The following is a 25,991-nucleotide window of genomic DNA, read 5'->3' as shown; positions in this document are numbered from 1 at the left end:
TTGCTACTTGATGTTGATGAGTTGTTTCCCAGCTTCCACTCAATTATAGTAGTAACAATTTAAGTAGATAGCAGAGTCCCTACTTAAACTTGCGATCTAAATTCTCTTATCGCTACGATTTTACCAAAAAAAAGCAGCTCCAAAACGTACAATATCATCTTCGTCCGCCGCAGCGCCACCGTCGGCCGCCACACAACCATAGTAGCTGCCACTTGCCAGCCGTGAAGGTATCTCATTGCTCTTTTCAGCCTTTATTGTTCATAATTTTATTTGTACTCAATTTCAAATTATTATGTGTTAATATTAAAGATTCATATTTAGAGCCTTAGGTATATATAAGTTATAACCATATGATATGAGTGTAGGTGCAAGAATTTTGGTTATTCAATTGCTTATTGATTTTTGTATGGTAATTAGTGTTGATTAATTCAATGATAGTCTCATTTTTGTATGGTAATTAGTGTTGAATAATTCAGTGTATCTAGAGCCTTAGGTATAACCTAGGCTTGAAACAGTAACCGGAAATGCCAACCGCTTCCTTCTGTCTACAGAAAATAGTCTCATTTGTGGACGACACGGGTTTTAGTGAGGAATTGGTAAAATAAGAGAGAAGAAGAGAAAAAGTGGGTAAATAAGAGAGTTAGATGGAAGAAGTAGGTAAAATATGAGAGGAACTTTCTATTTTAAGAAATGAGACTATATTTTTGGACATTCTAAAATCGCAAAATGAGAAACTGTTGTACTATTTCGTTCAAGGTACTAACTCACAATTCTAAGTAATTACTCACTTGTCTGAAAAAGGCACCCCAAAAAAAGAAACTCCAAATCGGAACGTGAGGCTACCACCCGTTTGTCACCGCCTGCCATCGCGCAACCATAGTAGCTACCAGCTGTGCAGGTCAGGCACACTATGTTTTTCAGTCTTTCATTGCTCTAAATTGCTTATTGGTTACTCAATTTGCTTGTCGTTGTTTGATTGAGAACATTGATAAGGCAAAACATAATTAGATTATAGTGTGCTACATTTTACTAGATCAGGTAACTCCAAAATAGAAGACAGTTTGATAATAATTAGGTATGATTTGATAGATGGTAGTGATTCATTGCTGAACCAAAATGAATGGTCCAGCGTGTTAGGGAGATACAACAAAGAGAACAGAAAACGGATATCTGAAAGTCGTGCAAATACACTTTCAGATCAAATCAATTTCGGTGGTTCTACCAAAGTTATTTGATCGGATAAAATTCAGAGAGATTAGAATATTCAGATGTATATTCGAGATAATGAACTAGAAGAGTTGATCAGAATAAGAGAAAGATGAACCGATGCATCTGTTGCCGAAACAGTGCATCTGTTGGGAAATCTCAACTGAAAATAACCGAATTTCAAAGGTTTCCAAATTTGCAATTTAGTCCTTCGATTTTCGGAAATTATATTTTCGGATGAATTTCCGAAACAGTAACTTTGTCAGAAATAAAAAATTTCCGAAACAACTCGACCCCAGCCAGGGGCTCTGCCCCTTGGACCCCGCTACCCGGGGGCGTTGCCCCCGGACCCCCGTTCATCTGTTTAGGGGCTTCGCCCCTAACATTATAATGTATTCAAATAAGCGTGCACTCCGCACCTCCATACTTAAATGATGTATCATTGTAACAACACTGATCAATCAAGTTAATCCAATTACACTAAAATATCCAACACAGCGGAACCGTTGATGGTGATTTTGGGCTAAACCCGAAATCACCAACTAGCCAGTCCACTGGTTTCAACAAAATCTTTTCTAAACCCGAAATGAATTGAATGTTTGTCCCACTTACAGGTGACGAGTGACCTTGTCTGTACAACAGAGGGCACAGTGAACCAATAGTTGAAGTGTTATCTAAAACCAATACTATATTGGATTGATTTCCACCATAAATAAAGAGAAAAAAGAGCAGCTCCAAATCGCATAAATGGCAGATGCTATAGTTTCGGTAGTGGTGGAGAGAGTTGCAACTATTATAGAAGACAAGATTCGGTATGAAGTCAATTTGGTCAAAGGTGTGAAGAAGGAGCTTCAAAATCTTTCCAAGAAGCTCAATAAGATAAGAATGGTGTTGGATGATGCAGAAAAGAGAGCAGTGAATAATCAAATCGTCAAAACTTGGTTGAAGGAGCTCGAAGCTACGGCTTATGAGATGGACGACATTTTGGATGAATGGAACTACTCTCTTCTCAAACATAAGTTGGAAGATTCTGCTGAGCCTGACCAAAAGATAGGCTGCTCCTTCATCCCATGTTCGTGTTTATCTTTCAACGAAATTTCTATTCGTCGTGATATTGCCAAGAAAATTGAAAATGTGAACGCCAAGCTTGATCAGATCTTAAAGGAGAAGGATGATTTCAATTTTGTCATCTCTCTGCCTGCACTCGAGTCTCACCGACTACCAACCACATCTTCAATTGACTTCAAGAATGTTTATGGGTCGGCCATATACCAGAAAAGGGATGACATAGTGAATAATATGATGCATAATAGTAGTGGTACCCAAATTCTTTCTATAGTTGGGACGGGGGGACTTGGGAAGACGACACTAGCTCAACTTATTTTTAGCGATCCTCAGTTCGATAAGGATTGGTTAAAAATTTGGGTATGTGTTTCTGATCCCTTTATTGTGTCTAAGGTTGCCAAAGATATTGTTCAAAGTGTGGGAAAAGAGACGGTCTCTCCAGATCCCGATCAACTAGACCCGGTGTTACAAAAGCTAAAAGCATCTGTTTCAGGAAAAAAGTTTCTTCTTGTCCTTGATGACGTTTGGTCAGAAGACAGAGAAAAATGGAAGCCCCTGAAAATCAATCTCGAATATGGTGCCCCAGGAAGTAAAATTTTGGTGACAACGAGAAATGAAAGGGTAGCTAAGAGGATGGGTACCTCAGATGATGATATCTATCACCCGAAAGAGCTTAATCGTGAAGAGTGTTGGTCTTTAATGCGTGCCATATCCCTTGAAGGAAAGAGTGAGAATGAATGTGTAAAATTTGAGAACGTGGGCAAGAAAATAGCTAGCAAATGCAAGGGATTACCTCTTGCTGCAGTTGTTTTAGGAAGACTTTTGCAGTTCAAGGATTTGGAAGGGTGGGAACACGTAGAGAAGAGTGAAATATGGGAATTGGATGATAAGGAAGTCAAGCTTTTTCCTCATTTGCTTTTAAGCTACAATGATTTGTCCCCGGCTCTTAAGCGTTGTTTTTCATATTGTGCCGTCTATCCTAAAGATCACATAATTCATGCGGAGACTCTGATAGAAGAGTGGATGGCGCAAGGTTATCTTGGCTCTAATAGTGGAAATTGTGCAGTAGAACTCAAAGGTCGAGAGAACTTGAGAAATTTAGCAATGCGTAGTTTGTTTCAAGACATTGAGAAAAGTGAGTCGGGGGAGGAGATAGAATGGTGTAAAATGCATGATATTGTACATGATTTTGCTCTATTTCTTAGGAAGAATGATGACAAGGAGACAAGTTGTCAAGTTTGTGATCCTTCAGTGGTTCCTCATGTCCAAGAATATCGGAGTCTATCACGGGACTATGAATATACTGTTGATGGAAGTGACAGAATTAGTCAAGTTTGTGATTGCATGAAAAGTGTTAGGGTGTTAAGAATTCGGGGTCGACTTCCTCCAATGGGAATGGAAACGCTGATTCACTTGAGATGGTTGGATTGTAGTCATATTGCATTGTCAAAGGATGGCCTTGAAATCATATGTAAGCTTTATTTCTTGCAAACTCTTCTCTTATCATGGTGCCAGCTAACAGAAATTCCACGAGAAATTGGGAATTTGGTTGAACTAAGACACCTTGACTTAAGTTGCAATAGAGAATTAAAAGAGTTACCAGAGAGCATTAGTAGTTTGGTTGAACTGCAAATCTTGAAGATTGAATACACTGATATCAATTGTGTTCCTGAAGCACTAGGTGAGTTAAGTAATCTTCGAACACTGGAACTGTGTCCATTCAAAGTAGGAAGTGAATACAACAAGTTGGGTTTTCTGAAAAAATTACACTGCCATCTTACTGGATCTCTAGAATTGGAAATCTACTGGAGTAGTATGAGTGAAATGGAGGAATTGGTTGAGGATGCTCGACAAGCAGAGTTACAGACAGTACTACAAAAACTTGAAATACTCGAAATATACTTTGAGGGCATGATGGATGAAATGGAGCAGTCATCATTTTCATCATCATCAATATGGATGGAGGTAGTAGAAGCTCTCCTACCCCATTACAAGTTGAATAAACTGGAAATCAGGGGATATAAGGGCTCCAGGCTTCCGGATTTTATGTCATCACCCCTCAACTTTATAAAACAGATAGATTTGAGTTGGTTGAGTGAGGTGTCATCATTGCCGGCTATGGGGAAACTACCTTTCTTGGAACTTCTCTATATTTGGAGTGTGGAGCAATTGATGTTTGTCGGAAGGGAGTTTTTAGGAATAGAATCTTCATCTGATGATGATGTTGTTGTTGCATTTCCTAAACTCGAGAAACTGGAATTTTATGGCTGCTCCAAATGGGAGGAGTGGGAGGACATAACGGAGGAAGAAGAAGAAGAATCTGCGGCCATCTCCATCATGCCATGTCTCACGTACTTGACTATTTGGAATTGTGAGAGTTTGAAGAAGCTGCCGCATCGCCTCCTGCGTAAGGTCTCCTCGTCTTTGCGGGAGTTGAAGATCGGTGGTTCATCAGAGCTGGTAAAAACTTACGGAGAGGACAAGGAAGGTTCAGCTTGGAGATCCATTTCCCAACATAATCCTAAACTTCAACTTTACCCATAGGTCTAATGTAAATATTTATGCTTTTTTCCTTTTTTGAGATTGAATTTGGGATTGTGATAATTTATTTTTTTACTTTATTAGACGGATACTCTTTTTCCTTCATGGTGTTTTCCCTCTGGGTTTTTTGGCCATAAAGATTTTAATAAGGTCCGGCCTTGAGTGATCGTCATTGTTCTCCAAGATTTACGTGTTGTTTTTTTATGAATGACCATATGGCTTCTTTCAATCGCGTAAATAATATTTTTATAATAGAGCTACTAGCAACTCAAAACTGTGCATCTTTTCTCTCAAACTCCGAATACATGTAGTCATTTCTCCCAAAATTTTATTTTTGTTATTTTCTACTTTTAACTTTTTTTTCTTAAATTTCAAAAATTACCTTTAGCCTTTCCCAAATTAATACGGTAGAAAAATAAATCATGAAAATTTGAAGGTAAAAGGGGGCTGAATCGAATGTAGATATAAATTTTTTTTAGAGATGTGAAATAAAGAAATAATGGCTGTCATAGTTTTTGATGAAGAAGAATCCACATTTTGAAAAAAAGTTTTATATAATAATTTAACAATATTATCTCCATAAAACTTCCTCGTAAGAAGTCATTTAGAGATATTAACACGTTTTCCTAAATTGGTACCGAGTACACCTATTTTTCCAAAAATGAATCGTGTTAAATTTTTATATTTACACAAAATTCGAAATTGATGACTTAATTATTGTATTACGAAAACACTTATAGATTCCATTTACAGTTAAAGGTATAACAATATTTCAATTTATATATTTGATTAGTTTATAAAATATTTTAAGTACACTGAATTTTCGCTACTAATATCACAACTATTTTTTCTTTTAATGTTTTTTATATTTTACTACTCCCTCCGTCCCTTAAAATTTGGCAACATTTTGACCCGGCACAGGTTTTAAGAAATGGAATAGAAAGTGAGTTGAAAAAGTTGGTGGCATGTAAGTCCTACTTTTATAAGTCCTACTTTTATATGTTCTCTCTGCCTCATTAGAAATGAAACATTTTCATTTTTAGTTTGTTCCATTAAAAATGAAACGTTTCCTAAAATGGAAACATCTCTATCTCTACTTTTTCATTTTTCTTATTTTACTCTCTCTTCATTAACTCACAAAACAATACTATATAAAAACCTGTGTCAATTCCTAAACGTTGCATATTTAATGGGACGGAGGGAGTATTAGTTCTAAAACAAGAGTGAGAATGTGTTAGTGGAATGTGAGATCCACTACCAAAAAAAGTAAAAATGAAATGTGACAAATTTTTAGGGACCGACGAAAAAGGAAATATGTGACAAATTTTCAGGGCCGGAGGGAGTATTACTTTTTTGTTAAAACTTGTAAAGTTTATTATTAAATCCAACGATGCCGAATAATGTAGTATATACTTCCTCAGTCCCAAAAGAAAGGTTTATTTTTTGGGCGACATGAGATTTTATGTAGTATTGCGTAATATTTTTTTACGTGTAATGTGGAAAGAGAATAAAATATAAATAAATATTTTTCTATTTTTAGTAACACATCATTTTAATTGGAACAAACTAATAAAAATGTGATTTATTTTCGTTAAGACTAAGTGATTAGCTAATAAACAATAATATTTTTTACGTCTACCACTGCATTAGTGAAAGTGGATTGCTTGAATATCGATATAAAATGATTCATTCCTGCTTTGTGTTGAAGAAGAAGAACTAAATGGACGAAAAGAAACCATGCAAAGAGAAGAAACGAAACGCATAACTAACAACTTCACTCAGCAATGAGAGCTTTTTTTATAAAAATAAATAAATAATAACACTCATATTTTCACATATGTCCTAAATGGGCCTGATTCCAAGTTTGGGCTAATAGACTTCTGAACTTTATATTTTCAGCCCAACTCCTAATACAAAATTCCAATTATACCCCTATCGATATAGTGACAAAATATTACGTTTAAAATCGAAACATACTTTTCAAACCAACCAAAATTTTGCAGGTTACATTTTCGTTATGATTCCATAGAAAAAGAAATAGTTGCTGCTTAGATACTTCACTTATTCTTAGCCTCATTAAATTCTTTGGAAGGACCACAAAAATTCCATCTAAGTTAACATGTAAATATTATGATTGGAAAATTGATGTATCATTAACAACACAATCATTCTTTCTCATCTTAAATCCAAAAAAACGAGGGGCAGTTTTGGAAATTGGAGCCAAGGACTATTGAGTGCCTCTCTATTAAATTTCCATTTGTCTTTTGTAATTTGGACCCTTTATTTTGATATTTCTTGCTCATTTTAGGAAATGGATTCATCTCAAGGCAATAATTTGTTGCATGGCTTATTTCTTCCCTTCACAATTAAAAGTCAACCTAGTTTAATTATTGTACATGTCATGACATTTATTGACCTTACTTTTCTTTCGTCTACCATTAAATGTTTTGTTTGACTTGTTATAAATTTAAAAAAAATTAGTCGAATACATGTGAAAAAAAGGCATGTGAAATTAAATATGAATCTCGCTTTTACGTATGAATTTTAGAGTGAATATGAGTATAATAAGTAGAAATGAAGTTCATCTATCATAACTGAGCTACCTTAGAAAGCCCAGTTAATTTTGTAGATGCAAATCATAGCTAATGATATTAAAAACAGTCCAACTTTATGGGCCTGTTAACGATATTAATTAAGCCCACATAACAATTTCAAGAACAATATCTCACAAATCTCGTTGAAAATCAGTGCTATGCCATCAATGATTCAATTTTGCAATATTTCAATAGAGGAATGACGATGTAGCGGAAAGTTGTGAACATCCAATGTGGATTCTCTAATTAGTATCGTATGTTTGAGGAAAAAAATTGGTCCTACTTTAAGTTTAATAGCTTTTGATCATGGACAATATGTTCTGATCAATATTGAATGGTTTCATAAAAATTTAACGATCAACTGTGATTTTACCTAATTAATGTGTTAATTTAATAGAACAAAATAAATTATTTAGGACCAGAAGCTAACACGGACTTAATGTATAAGATCAATTTTTTTTTCTTCAAATGTACGAGACCAAATTTAAACTTTAAAATGCAATTGATCGTTAATATTTTATGGATATACCACAACATATTGTTTAAAGCCAAAAATATACGAGACCAATTTTAAATTTTAATCTTATTATTATTTGAAATCTCTTAAACTTGTAGGACAGGTATGCCCAATGCTTCATTCTCCATCATTTCTAATAACCAACTTATTCCATTCCGCTGCAAAAATCTACTAACTGAATACTCACTTTTACAATAAACACTCGACACTATACTATTTTAATTACTTATGTTTGTAGCCAAACTTATTAAGGCGTTCACATATAAAACATGTGAGCATGTGACCAGATTTAATTTTAGCTCAAATCAATAAAATATCATTAATGTCTAATTAATGATGCTCTAATTAACTAATGTTGATGACTTGGTGCCAAAGAGTCGTTCTTCATTATACCTTACCGTCAAAATCTATTATTACTATTTCCGAAATAGTTTTGACTCAATTAATTACTAAAACTCAATGATCATACCTCTGAAAAATCGCACCATCATTTTTGTTGGTTTCAAATAGGTGAATATAACTATCTCATATCGAGGGGAGTGTTATATTGCTAACTCAATGCTTAATTGCTAACTACAACTCAATAATAACCATTAAATATTCAAATTAAAGGCCTAGATCATTAACCATAAAATGTCAATACGATCAACAAAAAACGTCAATAAGGTTATATAATTAATTCTAATAAAAATCAATAGGGGTATTAATGTCAAGTTAGTTATAATTAACTTTTAAAAGAAATTTCAAAACTTTAAATTCATATAACATATATCAAATTAAAGATAATTTTATAAGGATTCCAACGATATACTACATGCATATGTTCCGACGTTAAAATTTGAAAAAAAAAAATTTAGAATTTTCGTATTTTTCGAAAGCATTGTGTTGATATTTTCGAAACACTATATTGACATTTTCAAAGCATTGTGTTGATATTTTCGAAGCACTATATTGACATTTTCATCCAAAACCCTAATTTGGCGTTTTTTTTTAATTTTTTTCAATTTAATTAATAAAAATGCAAATTACACGTGGCAAATTATAGACCACACGTTTTTTAAAATCATGTGGCCTTGAATTAGTTGTAGTTAGCAATTAAATGATGAGTTAGCAATTGATCACTCCCCCTCATATCGATATCCATAAAGACCTGAAATAATTATATATTTATTTATAATGGGCCACTCCTAATATCATTTAGTTTTAAGATGAGCCAAATGGTTTTCTATTCTCACAGTAGCTAGAATTCTCATTTAAATTCTCCCTATATATAATGAATAAAGCATAATAACAAGACACTCTTTCTATTTCAATTTATGGTATGGTTTTTCATAAGGAACGATTGAGCCACGAGAGATTTTGTTAGCCTCCAAAAATATCATTCTCTAGTAAAAAAGATGAATAAATTGAAGTAATTAATTTAATGAAAGCGTTGGCAATTGAAGCATGTGGCCATGTGATTAAATCTGATTTTAGATACTTATTCAATATTATAGTATAATTAATGTGTAATGATGCTCTAATTAACTAATGTTGATGAGCTGTTTCCCAGCTGCCACTGTATTAGTATAAATTTTGAAGTAGATGGCAGAGTCCCTGTTTATTCAGCCCTTAAACTTAATCTCTATATTTACCTAAAAAAAAGCAGCTCCGAAACGACGTCGTCGTAACCGTCGGCAGCCGCACAACCGTAGTAGCTGCCACTTGCCAGCCGTGAAGGTATGTCGCACTCTCGCATTGCTCTTTTCAGTCTTCATTGTTCTTAATTTTATTTATACTGAAGTTGAAATAATCATGTGTTAATATTAAAGATTTATAATTAGAGCCTTAGGTATAACCATATGATATGGGTGTAGGTGCAAGAATTTTGGCTATTGAATTGCTTATTAATGTTGTTTTGTATTGTAATTAGTGTTAAATAGTTGAATGATAGTAGTTATATGATGATAGTGATGTATAGTTAGTCCGTCCGTTGTGTAAAGTTATCCACATTGCTTTTTTACTATTTTTGGTAAATGGACACTAGCTACTTTTCACTAAAATATAAAACTAATATATAAATGTGAGACCTTCATTCCATTAACTTTTTCAATTCACTTTTCTTTACATTTTTTAAAATTCGTGCTGAGTCAAACTTAGACAATATTCCGTGGACGGAGAGAGTAGTATTTTGGACTTCAAATGTTCCATGTGTTAGAAATTTGGGCTTCCACATGACTAATTTAATGTGTATGGCTATCTTTCAGTTGCCCAATTAAAGTGATCCATTAAAGATTAAAGTTTGGGCTAAAGTGTATTTATTTTGTTATGGAAATAAGTGTAGATACCATAAAGTGATTTTCTATTTGATGAGGGACCGAATAGAAAATAAAGGGGTTTATATTTAATATAAATATAAGCTAGGGTTATGGTCCCCAGACGTCAGAAGAACGTTCAATATCTCTGTATTCTCTCGGCAGACTATTGTGAAGGACGTCTCTGATCGTTTGGAAGATCCATAGCCGCTGCAAAGCAATTCCGCCTTTCAATTCATTATGGATCAAGGTACGCTTCCGCTCTACAGTTTATGCTCCTTCTCCGTTGTTCTCGGTTAATCATCATAGAGAGCTTTAAGTAATTGTTCATTCAATTATTCCAACAAGTGGTATCAGAGCCACTCTATTGATGATTCTCTGAGAATTGGGAAAATGAGAATTAGGATTTTATTTCTTCCTTGATTTATGAATCCGTAAATATTAGGGTTTATGTTTTATGGATCTATTTGGAGATTTAGAATTGTTAGGAAGAATTAATTGGCTGCTCGTATTATGCTTGCCGCTTTATGGTTGATAATTCACAATACCGTGAATTGCTATTGGTTTCTTTTAACAAATTAAGAATTGAATCAAACTAGTTTTGGTTACTTTACGGTGATTCCAAAATTATTCTTATAAAATTAATTGTGTTTATTGTCTTTGTGATTTTATGGATATTCAATCACGTCTACTCACGGTGAATGCAATGTTTTGGATTGTGGATTGCTATGGCCGAGATTTTTTTTTGCAATTATGTGCAAATCTGCTTTATTAAAATATTGCAACAAATTGATTCTTTCCTTTTGTTGTGTATTAAGAATATTGCCGTATCTTATGTTAATGGAAATTGAGATGATTGCCATGATTCTGGTTTATTTGTTGCCAAATATCATAATAATAATAATTGATTCGGTTTCTCAATTATTTGAATAACTAAATGGGAATTAAGAATTCTTTCGAGAGTTCGACCAAGGTTTCTTAATTCAAATTTGTTTTGGTGCATCTCATGTTCCTTTATGTATTTTACTAATATCCAAAATAGATTAGTCGAAACATGACGTTGCCAAAGTAACCTCTCTTGTCTAGACTTCTTTATTGCGAATATTAGGACGGTGAAGTGTGTGTGTATTTTCAATGCGGATATTAGTCGGCCCAAAGGAAGATCATTATTTGGCACGAGGTACACACATACCTGTGGTGGTAAATACGTGACAATTATCCGGTTTGTCGTGTAAGTAGTGTGATGCCCAAAGGTGGACATTGCTTGACATGATTTTATTGTCAGTGTTTGATCACTACAAAGAGGTTGCCACTTACAAGTTTATATTATTGTCCAAAGACTTGATTTAAATGTTGTGCCGGTACCTCGAGATGTTACCTTCTTATTTGAATTTTATGATGTGAGCATGACGGTTAATTTGGTTTTGTTTCTCTGTAGTTATGACGTCTTCTGCTACTGTGTCTACCAACGTGCAAAACATACCTATGTTGAATGGGTCTAATTTCAAGGATTGGAAGGAAACCCTTCTGATCACTTTGGGCTGCATGGATCTTGACCTCGCGTTAAGGACTGAGAAACCCGCCCCTCTTACGGATGTAAGTACCGCTGATCTTAAGCGGGACTTTGAGAGGTGGGAACGCTCGAATCGCGTGAGTCTTATGATCATCAAGCGCAGCATCCCAGAGGCCTTTCGGGGCACGGCTTCTGAGGATATTGCTAATGCTAGTGAATACCTTGCCAAAATTGAGGAGCGTTTTGCTAAAAACGAAAAGTCCGAGACAAGTACGCTTCTGGCAAACTTGATCTCAATGAAGTATAAGGGCAAGGGCAACATAAGGGAGTACATCATGCAGATGTCTCATATTGCTTCAAACTTGAAGGCGCACAAACTTGAAGTCCCTGAGGACTTACTTGTGCATTTGGTGTTACTCTCTCTTCCTACACAATTCAGTCAATTTAAGGTCAGTTATAACTGTCAGAAGGAGAAGTGGTCTCTTAATGAGCTCATTTCATACTGTGTACAAGAAGAGGAGAGATTGAAGCAAGACAGAGTTGAGGTTGCTCAGCTGGCTACTAGCTCAAGCAATAAGGGAAAGGGCTTAAAGAGAAAGCCTATTGAGAATGCTGCTGTGGACAAGGGACCATCACAAAAGAAGCAACATAAGGAAAGTGGTTGCTACTTCTGTGGGAAGTCTGATCATATGAAGAAGAATTGTGCCAAGTACACCGCCTGGCGTGCTAAGAAAGGTATGATTCTTGCTTTGGTCTGTTCTGAAGTTAATCTAGCTTCAGTCCCTAGTGATATTTGGTGGGTAGATTCTGGTGCTACTACTCACATAAGTTTGTCAATGCAGGGCTGTCTGAGCTGCCGAAAGCCAACTGATGGTGAAAGATACATCTATGTGGGAGATGGCAAGTCGGTGGAAGTAGAAGCTATTGGGCATTTTAGATTGTTGTTAAAGACTGGAATTTTTCTGGATTTGAAAGATACTTTTATTGTACCGTCATTTAGACGGAATTTGGTTTCTATTTCTGCATTGGACAAATTTGGTTTTTCTTGTTCATTCGGGAATAATAAGTTTACTCTTTCAAATAATTCTGGTATTATGGGCACTGGTTCCTTAAGTGCATATGACAATCTTTACATGCTTGATTCTGTTACTTCATATTCAGAAGCCTTACATGTTGAATCAAAGGGGACTAAGCGAAAATTAAATAATGAAAATTCGGCAAACTTATGGCACAAGCGTTTAGGTCATATCTCAAAATCAAGAATTGAGAGACTTGTGTCAGATGGTATATTAAACACACTAAATTTTTCAGATCTTGATGTGTGTGTTCAATGTATCAAAGGAAAACAGACCAAACATAAGAAATTAGGTGCCAATGGAGCTACAGACGTCTTAGAATTGATACATACGGATATTTGTGGTCCATTCCCTTCGGCTTCTTGGAATGGTCAACAATATTTTATATCATTCATAGACGACTATTCTCGTTATGGGTACCTATATTTAATTCATGAAAAGTCTGAGGCTCTAGACAAGTTCAAAATATTCAAGGCTGAAGTTGAGCTCCAACTCAACAAAAGCATTAAGAAAGTCAAATCTGATCGTGGTGGTGAATACTACGGCAGAAATGACGGCTCAGGTGAACAACGTCAAGGACCTTTTGCTCTCTATTTGGAAGAGTGTGGGATCGTCCCTCAGTACACTATGCCGGGGTCGCCTAGCATGAATGGTGTAGCTGAAAGACGAAATAGAACTCTTAAAGATATGGTGAGGAGTATGATTTCTCATTCCTCCTTACCGCAATCACTTTGGGGAGAAGCATTAAAGACTGCAGCATATATTCTCAATAGGGTACCAACTAAAGCAGCTGCTAAAACACCTTATGAGCTTTGGACTGGGCGAAAGCCTAGTCTAAGTCACACTCACATTTGGGGATGTCCAACCGAAGCTAGGCCTTACAAGCCAAATGAAAAGAAATTGGACTCCAAAACAGTGAGCAGCTACTTTATTGGTTATTCAGAAAAGTCAAGGGGTTACAAATTTTATGATCCCACCACAAGAACAATTTTCGAGACGGGAAATGCGGTGTTCTTTGAGGATGTTGAGTTTGGGAGGGAAAATGCAATAAGGGACATCACTTTTGAGGAGGAATCTATAACAATTCCTACTACTGCTTCTGACAATGCTCAGATTTCTATTCTTGACATTGAAGAAGAAGCAGATCAAGAACCTCAAGAAAATGATGTTATAAATGCACGACTCCAAGTTGATAATCTCAATGAGGACCAACATCATGTTGATGAGATTATTCAAGTTCAACCTCAACAACCTCAAGAACCAATGCCAATAAGGAGATCCACTAGAGAAAGGAGAAATGCCATTCCGGATGATTATGTGGTTTTTCTCACTGAAAATGAGGATAATATTGGTTTGAAAAACAATGACCCTGTCACTGTTGCTCAAGCAATGAAGGATCCTCAGTTTGAAAAGTGGACTCAAGCCTTAGATGAGGAATATAAGTCAATGCTATTTAATGACGTTTGGGATATTTACCCATTACCTGAAGGTGTGAAACCCATTGGTTGCAAATGGATTTTTAAGACCAAAAGGGATTCAAAAGGTAATGTGGATAAATATAAGGCACGTCTTGTAGCTAAAGGCTTTACTCAGAAGGAAGGTATTGATTATAAAGAGACTTTCTCTCCGGTTTCTTCGAAAGACTCATTTAGAATAATCATGGCATTAGTAGCACATTTTAATCTTGAGCTGCATCAGATGGATGTTAAGACAGCGTTTCTCAATGGTGAACTTGAGGAAACGATTTATATGGAGCAACCAGAAGGTTTTGTGGTCGGAGACCCAAAGAAAATGGTTTGCAGACTAAAGAAATCCATCTATGGGCTCAAGCAGGCCTCTCTTCAATGGTACCATAAATTTCATGAAGCAGTTCTCTCATTCGGTTTCGAGAAGAATGTTATTGATGATTGTGTGTATCACATGTTCAGTGGGAGCAGATGCATCTTCTTGGTATTATATGTCGATGACATATTGATTGCCACAAATAATAAGGAAATGTTGCACGATACTAAGAATTTTCTCTCAAAGAAATTTGAGATGAAAGATCTTGGGGAAGCCTCTTTTGTATTAGGGATCGAGATTCACCGAGATCGCTCTCGTGATATTCTACGATTGTCACAAAAGGGATATATTGAAAAAGTGCTAAAAAGGTTTGAGATGCATGGCTGCAAGCCTCTAGACACCCCTGTGGCTAAAGGAGACAAGTTTAGTCTTGCTCAATGCCCTAGAACAAGTCTTGAGATTAATGAGATGCAAAAGTTTCCATATGCTTCGGCTATTGGAAGTCTCATCTATGCCCAAGTATGTACTAGACCCGATTTGGCTTTTATTGTTAACATGTTGGGAAGGTATCTCAGTAACCCCGGAATGGATCATTGGAAAGCAGCAAAACGGGTTATGAGATATTTGCAGAGAACAAAAGATTACATGCTCACATACAGAAAATCAGATCATTTGGAGATCATTGGGTATTCTGATTCTGATTTTGCTGGATGCCAAGATAGTAGGAGATCCACCTCGGGTTATGTATTTCTGCTGGCTGGAGGAGCCATATCGTGGAGAAGTGCTAAGCAGACACTTGTGGCACCTTCCACTATGGCAGCAGAATTCGTAGCTTGTTATGAGGCATCTTGTCATGGGTTATTGCTGCGAAATTTTGTCACTGGGCTGCGTATTATTCAAGGAGTTGAAAGACCACTTAAGTTGTATTGTGACAATAACTCAGCAGTGCAATACTCCAACAACAATAGGAGCTCTGCTAAGTCAAAGCATATTGAGATAAAGTTCCTAGTTGTAAAAGAAAGGGTTCAGAGTGGACAAATTTCTATAGAGCATATAGGAACAGATTTGATGATTGCAGATCCGCTTACTAAGGGACTACCACCTAAGGTCTTTCATGGGCATGTAGCCCATATGGGTGTTTTGTCATTTGAGGACACTTCCGTTTAGTGGGAGTAGTTAATTTCGTTAATGCTCTATATTGTGTTTAAACATGTTGTAAAACTCATGTTATTTTCTGCAGAAATAAAGTATTATGTTTTGTCCATTGCTTGTGTAATTTGGTGTTGGTTTGATCTCACTTTGGGAGGACCAGTTGGAAATAGGCATGTATGATCACCTTGCATGAAATTTCCATGCTACACTCCATAATTGATCTGTTGTTGATTATATTTGCATATGTGATTACTGATGGGTTTAATCATGAAAAAATATGGTGACTGCCCCTTTAGTCCTATGTTGATATGGTTGATAATAAGATTGTTCGGAAATACACTATGTGATAGCATTTTGAGCGCTCATTCAGTTTGTACACATTTATTTGGTGTCATGTGTTGCCCAAGTGGGAGATTGTTAGAAATTTGGGCTTCCACATGACTAATTTAATGTGTATGGCTATCTTTCAGTTGCCCAATTAAAGTGATCCATTAAAGATTAAAGTTTGGGCTAAAGTGTATTTATTTTGTTATGGAAATAAGTGTAGATACCATAAAGTGATTTTCTATTTGATGAGGGACCGAATAGAAAATAAAGGGGTTTATATTTAATATAAATATAAGCTAGGGTTATGGTCCCCAGACGTCAGAAGAACGTTCAATATCTCTGTATTCTCTCGGCAGACTATTGTGAAGGACGTCTCTGATCGTTTGGAAGATCCATAGCCGCTGCAAAGCAATTCCGCCTTTCAATTCATTATGGATCAAGGTACGCTTCCGCTCTACAGTTTATGCTCCTTCTCCGTTGTTCTCGGTTAATCATCATAGAGAGCTTTAAGTAATTGTTCATTCAATTATTCCAACACCATGTACCTCATAGACCAATGTCTTTTTACTAGTACTGCTTTTAAATTAAACGCAGGGATCATACCTAAGAAAGGCACCTCCAGAAAAAGAAACTTCAAATCGGAACGTGAGGCTACCGCCCGTTTGTCACCGCCTGCCATCGCACAACCATAGTAGTCAGGCACGCTCTCTCACCGCCATCTTTTTCAGTCTTTCATTCTTCTAAATTGCTTATTGGTTACTCAATTTGCTTGTCATTGTTTAGTTTAATACTTTAATATCTACTTATCTAGGGACAAGAACATAGATAAGGCAAAACATTATAATCAGAACTAGAATTACTCCAAAATAGAGGACAGCTTGATAATTAGGCGCGGTTTGAGAGATGGTAGCAATTTCTTGCTGAACCAAAATGAATGCTCGGCCAGACCCCACACTGGTTCGGAACCGTTGATGGTGATTTTGGATTAGCCCAAAATCACCAACTAGCCAGTCCACTGGTTTGAACATTTTCGGCCCACAAAATCTTTTCTAATTCACTCAGCCTTGTCATAATTTCTTGCATGATCGTCATGCGAGGACACGTGATAAATTGTCTATTAGGAATCATATTCCTAGAATCATATTGTAAGAAATCACAATCCTGAACTTCATTACTTAATTGACAAACAAACAAATGTCTATTACTATCCGTCCTAATGTAAATCCTTTTTCCCTCAGTTACGGTACATTCATATTTAGATGAACTATGCAAATGGTTCCTCAACAATACATTTTGCACGCAAATGGTCCTTGAACTTTAAAATTACTAGGGCAGTCCCTGAACTAAGATATAATCACATTTATGGTACTTTTTCACTATTCATCATAATTTGCACAAAAAATGTCCCAAGGCGTGAAGGGTATTTTTGGACTTTTAAATCTAGGCACTGAATATGATATTTTCTCTATCCCTCTCTAGTAGTAGATATATTGGATATGATATTTTTTTTGAGTGAACTACCCTAATAGTCTATGATCTTGTCGAAAAATGCACCAGTGATCCTTAAAAAAGTTATATAGCCTTTTTGGTCCCTAAAAATCACATTTTCGGTACCTATTGGTCTTTTATACCCCTCTACATTTGAAAAATCCCCTAAATGCCATGAAGGATATTTTTGTCATTTGGAAATCATTTTTTGGTAACTCTTCGTTCTTGCAATTTTTTTGGACATATATAAAAGCACATTTTCGGGCTAAAAATATTTACCTTTCTGGTACTAGTTGATTTTATATTTTTACAACATAAATATTTTCTTTTCAATTATAATTCACTTAAAAATTTTCAATAATTACTTGAATGAAGTATAGATTGAGCTTTATAATAAACAAAATAATGTTTGCAAGAGTTTGCTTTAAATTACGGTAGATATAATTCACTTAAATGTTAATTATTATACTTTAAAAGCATTTTCTCACTATACTATATTTAAATTATAAAATTTTTATTTTTCACTTAAGTAGAGTAACATTTAAATATTTAAGTAACATTTTCTAAGTAAAAAAATTAACTATAGTTCACTATAATATTTTTTCTTCTCAAATTAAAAATAAATCACATAGAATGAGTTTTATAATGAATGATATTTAATTTTAAAAATAAATAAAGTATAATTAAACTATTAAAGATTGTATTTATTTTTAAACTTAGAATGACAATAAACTATTTTAAGTAAATAAAAATATAAAAATAGTATACTAGTATTTAAGGAGTAACTAAAAATACAAAAATATTATACTAGTATTTAAAGTCTAAAATGCCAAACATTAAAAAATTACATTTTTGGTGCCTAGGGTTACTTTAGGCTTATTGCAATGCTATAAAAAAATTTTAAGGACCATTGATGCATATTTTGACAAGATCATGAACTATTATAGTAGTTCACTCTTTTTTTTTTTTTTTTTTAATAGTTTAAGTACCTAAAATGATATTTTTCGCTTCACCTTTTTCAATCACTTTATGTAATCCTCTTTCTATTAAATTATTATTAAAAATACTTAAATATAATAATTCTAAAATTACTTTATATATTTTATCGTTCAAAGTCTCTTCATTGGATAAGATATCCCATGCTTCTTCAATAAATATTCTGTCTTTGACCAACCACGATCAAAATCTCTAACTATTAATCATGTTCAACAATTCATTCTAAGATATGTTCTAAGAAAACATAAAAACCAAAAAATCTAAATGTTTTTCCAACATGCAGCTCATGCAGTGAAGACTGATCTTGACTTTTCAAAAGAGGGTACAAGGAATCAATAATTGTACAACTGTCACTTATCCAAATCCAAAATATGGATTGATTTTCACCATAAATCAAGAGAAAAAAAAAAAAACACAGCTCCAAATCACATAAAACTAGCTAGATAGTGAGGACAGTGCAAGTAGTATCTAGCTAGTGATAATGGTGGATGCTGTAATATCACCAGTGCTGTCGAAAGTTGGAGCGATCATAGGAGACCAGATTTCCTATGAATTCAATTTGGTGAAAGGTGTGAAGAAGGAGCTTAAAGGGATTTCTGACAGCCTCGAGATGATCAGACATGTGTTGGATGATGCAGAAAAGAGAGGGTTGAAGGAACGTAGCGTCAAACATTGGTTGAATAAGCTCGAAAAACTGGCTTATGAGATGGACGACATTGTGGATGAATGGGAATACTACTCTCTTCACAAACAGAACACAGAACCTTCTGTTGTGCAAGAGCTGCTGAATTCTCTGCTCAAATCCCTAGACTGCTGGTTCATCCCATCTTCATGTTTATGTTTCGATGAAATTTCTACTCGTCGTGATATTTCCAAGAAAATACAAAATGCGAAAGCCACGCTAGATCAGATTTTAAAAGAGATGGATGGGTTTAAATTTATTGTTGGCCTAGCCAACTCTCCACCTGCAACTCATCCTGTGCACACATCTTGGCGAGGACAAACCACGCCTTTAATTGACATGAACAAAGTTCATGGGGAGGATATACGTAAGAAAAAAGAAGACATAGTGAGCAAGCTAATGCTTAACGGTGGTGATATCCAAATACTGTCTATAGTTGGGACAGGAGGGCTTGGGAAAACAACACTTGCCAAACTTGTTTATAATGATGATAAACAAGTGATGAATTGTTTTGAATTAAGAATATGGATTTGTGTTTCTGATCCATTTGACGTGGCTGGGATTGCAAAAGGAATTGTTAACAAAGTAGGAATAGAAACGATTCCTCCAAATTCCAACCAATTGGCACTGGTATTGGAAAAGCTAGAAGCATCCATTTCAGGAAGAAAGTTTCTTCTTGTCCTCGATGATGTTTGGACAGAAGACCACAATCAATGGGAGCCCCTCAAACTCAGTCTCCAATGTGGTGCAGTAGGAAGTAAAATTCTCGTGACAACGAGAAAAGAAAAGGTAGCCGAGATTATGGGTACCGGTATTACCTATCGTCCAGAAATCCTTAGTCCCGATGAGTGTTGGTCATTATTGCGTGAAACATCCTTTCCAGGAAAGAGTGAGAAGGAATGTGGAAAATTTGAGGATGTTGGCAAGAAAATTGCTAACAAGTGCAAGGGATTACCTCTTGCTGCAATTGTTTTGGGAAGACATTTGCAGGACAAGAATTTGGAAGGGTGGAAACACGTAGAGAAGAGTGACGTATGGGAACTAGAGAATGCGAAAGTAGATCTATTCCCTCATTTATTTTTAAGCTACAATGAATTGTCACCAGCTCTTAAACGTTGTTTTTCATATTGTGCCGTCTCTCCTAAAGACTACCGAATTCATACGGAGACTCTGATAGAAGCGTGGATATTGCAAGGCTATCTGAACGATGTTAGGGGAAATGGTGCAATGGAACTCAAAGGGCGAGAGTACTTGGAGAATTTAGCAATGCGTTGTTTGTTTCAAGACATTGAGAAAAACAAGTCGGGAGAGATAGAATGGTGTAAAATGCATGATATAGTACATGATTTTGCTGTATATCTTAGACAGAATGATGCTATAGAGAGAAGTTGTCAAACTTGTGGTCGATCATTGGTTACTCTTGTCCAGAAATATCGTAGTCTATCTTGGAACTACAGAGATCCTCTTGATGAGAAAGAGAAAAGGTGTGAAGTTTGTGATTGCATGAAAAGTCTTAGGGTGTTAAGTATTGCCAGTAAACCTCCTCCACTGGGAATGGATAAGCTGATTCACTTGAGAGGGTTGGATGTTAGTTATATTCCAGTGTCAAAGGATGACCTTAAAATCTTATGCAGGCTTTATTTCTTGAAAAATCTTTTCTTATCAAGGTGCGGTCTATCAGAGATTTCCAAAAGAAATTGAGAATTTGGTTCAGTTAAGACGACTTGATTTAGATGGGAATAGAGAATTAAAGGAGTTATCAGAGAGCATTTGTAAATTGGTTGAATTGCGATCTCTTTCCTTAGCAAGCTGCTCTCTAAAAGTGATTTCACAAGAAATTGGGAATTTGGTGAAGTTAAGAGAACTTGACTTAAGTCATAATTTTGGAATAAAGGAGTTACCAGAGAGCATTTGTAGTTTGGTTGAACTGCAAATCTTGAAGATGGAAGAAACTGATATCAAGTTTTTGCCTGATGGAGTAGGTGAGTTAAGTAATCTTCATACACTGGAACTGAGTAGGAAATCATTTCAACAAGTTAGGGTTTTTGAAAAAATTATACCGTTGTCTTACTGGAACTCTAAGATTGGAAATCCACTGTAGTAGTATGAGTGAAATGGTGGAATTGGTTGAGGATGCTCGAGCAGCGCAACTAAAGACAGTCCTTCAAAAACTCGAAGCACTTGTAATATATGTCGAGGATGCGATGAATGAAATAGAGCAGTCATCAGTATCATCAATGTGGATGGAGGTAATAGAAACTCTCCTGCCCCATCACAGCTTGAACAGACTGGATATCAGAAGATACAAGGGCTACAGGCTTCCGCATTTAATGTCATCACCCTTCAATTTTGTAAAAGAGATTGATCTGAGTAGTTTGAGTGAGGTGTCATCATTGCCGGCTATGGGGAAACTACCTTTCTTGGAAATTCTTAAAATTACTGGTGCCAATCAATTGATGTTTGTCGGAAGGGAGTTTTTAGGAATAGAATCTTCATCTGATGATGTTGTTGTTGCATTTCCTAAACTCATGAAACTGGAATTTGATATGTGTTCCAAATGGGAGGAGTGGGAGGACATAACGGAGGAAGAAGAAGAATCTGCTGCCATCTCAGTCATGCCGTGTCTCAGACACTTGTATATCATTAAATGTGAGAGTTTGAAGAAGCTGCCGCATCGTCTCCTACGTAAGGTCTCCTCGTCTCTGCTATCGTTGGATATCTATAGATCAACCGAGCTAGTAAAAACATACGGAGAGGACAAGGAAGGTTCAGCTTGGAGATCCATATCCCAACACAATCCCCAACTTGAACTTCGCCCATAGGTCTAATGCTAATATTTATGCTTTTCTGTTTGTTAATTTATCTTTTTTGAGATTATTGTGATATGTATTTTTTTGCTTTAATCATAAATTTTTATTAGACGGATACTCTTTTTCCTTCATGGTGTTTTTCCCTTTGGGTTTTTTCACCATGAAGGTTTTAATGAGGTCCGGCCTTGAGTGATCGTTATCGTTGTGATCTCCAAGGTTTAGGTTTTGTTTTTTATTTTACATATTCATTTGGCTTCTTTCAATCGCATAAACAATATTTTTATAATAGTGCATCTTCTCAATCAAACTCCGAATACATGTAGTGAAACTGGATTGCTTAAATATAGATATAAAATCAAACCATTCCTGCATTGCGTTGAAGAAAACGAACAAAAAAGGTAAAAATATGAACTATACTTGGTAATTTTCATCATGAAAAGATTAATAAAATCAAATTTTCACGTGGGGCCTACAATAATTGAATAGAAGAAGAAATCAACACTCTCCATTCAACGTTCAAGCGATGAAACGATGATCAAATCAATTCTCACTACTGCTTTCATAATCACTCATTCGCAGCTCGAATCTCTCAAAAGAGGCGCCGGCGACATGCGGCGGCGGTGGTGGTAGAGGTTCCTAGCTAGCTAAGGTTAGTGATTTGTGAACTTCATTTTCGTTTGATCGGTGGAAATTAGGTCTAAACCTAGCTTTAATTTGCTTGAGTCGGTTTTCTAGAGTTTAATGATTAATATGACATTATTCCATTTCTGATAAAATTAAAATGTAGTAGTATATCACAATTACTATAAAATTGACAAAAGTTTATGACAATACATTCTAAAATTACTTATTTAAGTGGATGGGTTGAATTAAGTGGAAGTAAACTAGTATTCTAAATGAAATATTCACCATCACTGCATATATTGTTTTATTTTCAAATTTATTTGCTCAGACAAAGTTTCAATAAAACAATCTAAAGTTATATGGTTTCTTTTTTTAATCTAATCATAGAACTGGGCTACCTTAGAAAGCCCAGTTAATTTTGTACATGCAATTCTTACCATATCAAAAACAGCCCAACTTTATGGGTCTGTTAACTATATCAATTAATCCCACACAATAATTTCAAGAGCAATATTCCACAAATCTTGTTGAAAATTAGTGCCATGCCATCAATTTTGCAATAGTTCAATAGGGGAACGATGATGTGATGGAGAGTCATGGATATTCAATGTGGATGCTCAAAACTCAAAGGGTCCTTGTTCATTCCATGTAACCTAAAATTTTAATTTTATTATTTTACAGAAGTCCAAAATTAGTCTTGTATGTTTGATGAAAAAAAATTGGTCCTACATTAAGTGTAATGGCTTTTGGTCCTGGACAAAGTTTTGCTCAATATTTAATGGTTTCGTAAAAGTTTAACGGTCAATTGTGTTTTGACCTAATTAACGAGTTAAATTAATGGAACAAAATAAATTTTTTAGGACCAGAAGCTAATACAGACTTAATGTGTAAGATCAAATAATTTTTTTTTTTTTGCAAATATCTGAGATCAGTTTTAAACTTTAAAATGCAGTTGATCGTTAATATTTTATGGACCATTAAATATATACCAAAGCATATTATTTAAAGCCAAAAGTAAACACACTTTATATATAAGACTAATTTTTATTTTTTGAACAAATATACGAGATCAATTTTAAATTTTAATCTTATTATTATTTGAAAAATTAAAATTTTAATATTATTATTATTTGAAATCTCTTAAACTTGTAGGACAGGTATGCCCAATGCTTCTTTCTCCATCATGTCTAATAACCAACTTACTCTATTCCGCTATAAAAATCTACTAGCCGAATACTCACTTTTACAATAAACAGTCGACACTATTCTATTTTAAGGAAGGTAATTAAACGACACATTTTGTCTATCTATAATGCTATGAAGAGTCGTGAAGATGAGGAACTTGTTATGAAGATGGAGTGCAAAGCTGTGCATGTTGTAGAGGTCCAAAAGACACAAGCAATTGAGTCCACATTGGGGGATTTTTCATTGCCGCGATGGATGTTTGGTTCATGTGGTGGATCAATTTCTAAAGAAGAGACTGCATCAAATCCTAAAGTGAAGGGGAAGAAAACAAAAGCTGCAAATTCACCCAAAGTGGAAACTAAAATTTGTGATGGAGCTTTGAAAACTACTTGGTGGAAGAAGAGATTGGCTAGATCATATGCTTCCAAGATTGATAGAAAATCCAACACCACCATTTATGGCGTGACATGATGCAGCTCATGGAGAACGTCGAGCCAACGACGATAACCAAAGGCACTGTAGGGGAGGTAACCCCTAGTAGGTAACTTTTAATTTTATCGTTTCATTTTGTTTTGGGTGTGTTTTTTTGTTTCTTGCTTACCATGTAAGTCTCCCTTCTCCACCAACTTTTCAAACTTATTCTTTGCTTAGCTTTGAATAAGTTTGGGGGGATGATATGGTGGATAGGGATACTAACGAGGTACGTATCTTATTACTTTTGTTGCTTTATTTTATTTTAGGATATAATTATTTTGTTAGAACTCCTTGAATGCTTGCTTTGATTGGTTGGATTTTATTGAAAATTTTTTTGAAATTGAATTGGAAAATTTGGTAGTAATTTGGGTGAAGACTAGTCGTCTATGATAAAAGAACCTTCCACTTTGAGCTATCACTTGACCATTGACTTGAGAGTTTGAGTAATAGGATGCATAAGTAACGAATTGCTTGTTTGCCTTGATTCATGCTATTTGCCCAGTGAGACTTGAGCTTTTAATTCTTTCATGTGTGATTTATCATCAATTGTGTATGTGTTTCTAGAACTTGCTCCTTGTCTTCTTGAGTTTACATAGTGACCTTAAAGATAGGGGAAGATGTTAGGCCATTGTTGTTAGCCTCATTTTTACCTAAACACTAACCTTATTATATAATAATACCCTTGATAGCCAAGTTTGAGCCTATTGCCTTTTCTTTTGTCAAGCTAATCAAGTGGGTTGGGAATCCTAGACTCTGGAATTGTTGAGCTATGAAAAGAAGAGTTTGGAGAGTTTAGTTGTTGAAAGAAATTGGTCGTGTTTAGCTTATCAAGTTGGAAATTGGTTGTACTTAGAAAAAAAAAAAAAAAAAAAAAAGAAGAGAAAAAAAAGAGAAACAAAAAAAGAAAAAATATTGTATATAGAGAATAATTTGAGGTCTTTGGAAGTTGGGAAGAAATTAGACAAAGTCTAGTTATTGTTGATAAGTGTTTTGGTGAATGGTTGAAGTTAAAAGTTGATTGTTGTAATTTCTTGGGATTTTATCTTATTGGAAATTTAGTCACTTTAGCCAAATATTACCCTACCTACCAAAGAGCCTACATTATAACCTAAACAAAAGACCTTTCGGACTCTAGATTTATTGTCACACGAAGTAGAGGAGAGGTTAGACATTGAGCAAGCCTATGGTAAACCATGCATTTTTGATTGATTTGAGTGTTATTTGATATCTTATACACTTTGAGTGAGGTGAATATACACACATATACATCCCGAGTGGAGCATGAATCCAAGGTGATATACGAGTTAGTAGTAAAAGTGCATTCGACGGCTTAACTTGATGGAATTTGTATTGTGATATGCTCCTTTATTCCGTATTATTTGAGACGATGATGATGTATAAAACTCTTTTGAATCCAAGTTTCTTCTAGTTCATTTTCTTCATTGCCCGAGGACTTGCAATTGTTTAAGTTTGGGGGAGTTGATTCACTTGGATTTTACATGATTTTAGAGGGTAGTTTTACTTGGTTTTGATCATATATTGTGTACTTGAGACATGATTATAGCTACTTCTCTATTATGTTGGTATTTTGACCATTTTGTGAAGAATGTGTAGAAAAATGTACAAAATATGTGGATGTGCAGCTGCTCAATGTTCGAGACAGCT

The 25,991-nt window shown here is 35.1% G+C and overlaps 3 protein-coding genes and 1 pseudogene across 4 annotated transcripts in view; all 4 read left to right on the top strand.

The window, feature by feature from the left end:
* Positions 1-28: 28 nt before the first annotated feature.
* LOC125197980 (disease resistance protein RGA2-like) lies at positions 29-5,041 on the top strand. 2 transcript variants are annotated; one of them, XM_089059886.1, is made up of 3 exons: positions 29-227; positions 552-898; positions 1,821-5,041. In XM_089059886.1, the coding sequence occupies exon 3, from the start codon at positions 1,954-1,956 to the stop codon at positions 4,813-4,815; it is 2,862 nt and encodes a 953-aa protein (XP_088916012.1). In that variant the 5' UTR covers positions 29-227; positions 552-898; positions 1,821-1,953; the 3' UTR covers positions 4,816-5,041. The 2 variants fall into 2 exon arrangements, with proteins under 2 accessions (XP_088916012.1, XP_088916011.1); XM_089059885.1 differs by having other exon boundaries at positions 38-227; positions 802-898.
* A 4,492-nt stretch (positions 5,042-9,533) lies between these two features.
* On the top strand, positions 9,534-12,814 carry LOC125190008 (uncharacterized). The gene is made up of 4 exons (XM_089059848.1): positions 9,534-9,642; positions 10,383-10,467; positions 11,656-12,465; positions 12,573-12,814. The coding sequence occupies exons 2-4, from the start codon at positions 10,458-10,460 to the stop codon at positions 12,599-12,601; spliced, it is 849 nt and encodes a 282-aa protein (XP_088915974.1). The 5' UTR covers positions 9,534-9,642; positions 10,383-10,457; the 3' UTR covers positions 12,602-12,814.
* Positions 12,815-16,668: 3,854 nt separating this feature from the next.
* The window catches only part of LOC148923941 (disease resistance protein RGA2-like), a 71,719-nt gene continuing 62,396 nt past the window's right edge, over positions 16,669-25,991 (top strand). Inside the window, exon 1 of the mRNA XM_089059967.1 lies at positions 16,669-16,761. The gene's annotated coding sequence lies outside the window, so the exon portion shown is untranslated. The remainder of the gene's footprint in view (positions 16,762-25,991) is intronic.
* On the top strand, positions 18,850-22,273 carry LOC148923947 (putative disease resistance protein RGA3; annotated as a pseudogene).

This window comes from Salvia hispanica, chromosome 6, assembly GCF_029641045.1.
Source record: "Salvia hispanica isolate PSC_SH4W2 chromosome 6, Shi_PSC_v1, whole genome shotgun sequence".
Lineage (NCBI taxonomy): Eukaryota > Viridiplantae > Streptophyta > Magnoliopsida > Lamiales > Lamiaceae > Salvia > Salvia hispanica.
This window is presented reverse-complemented; position numbering and strand designations above follow the sequence as displayed.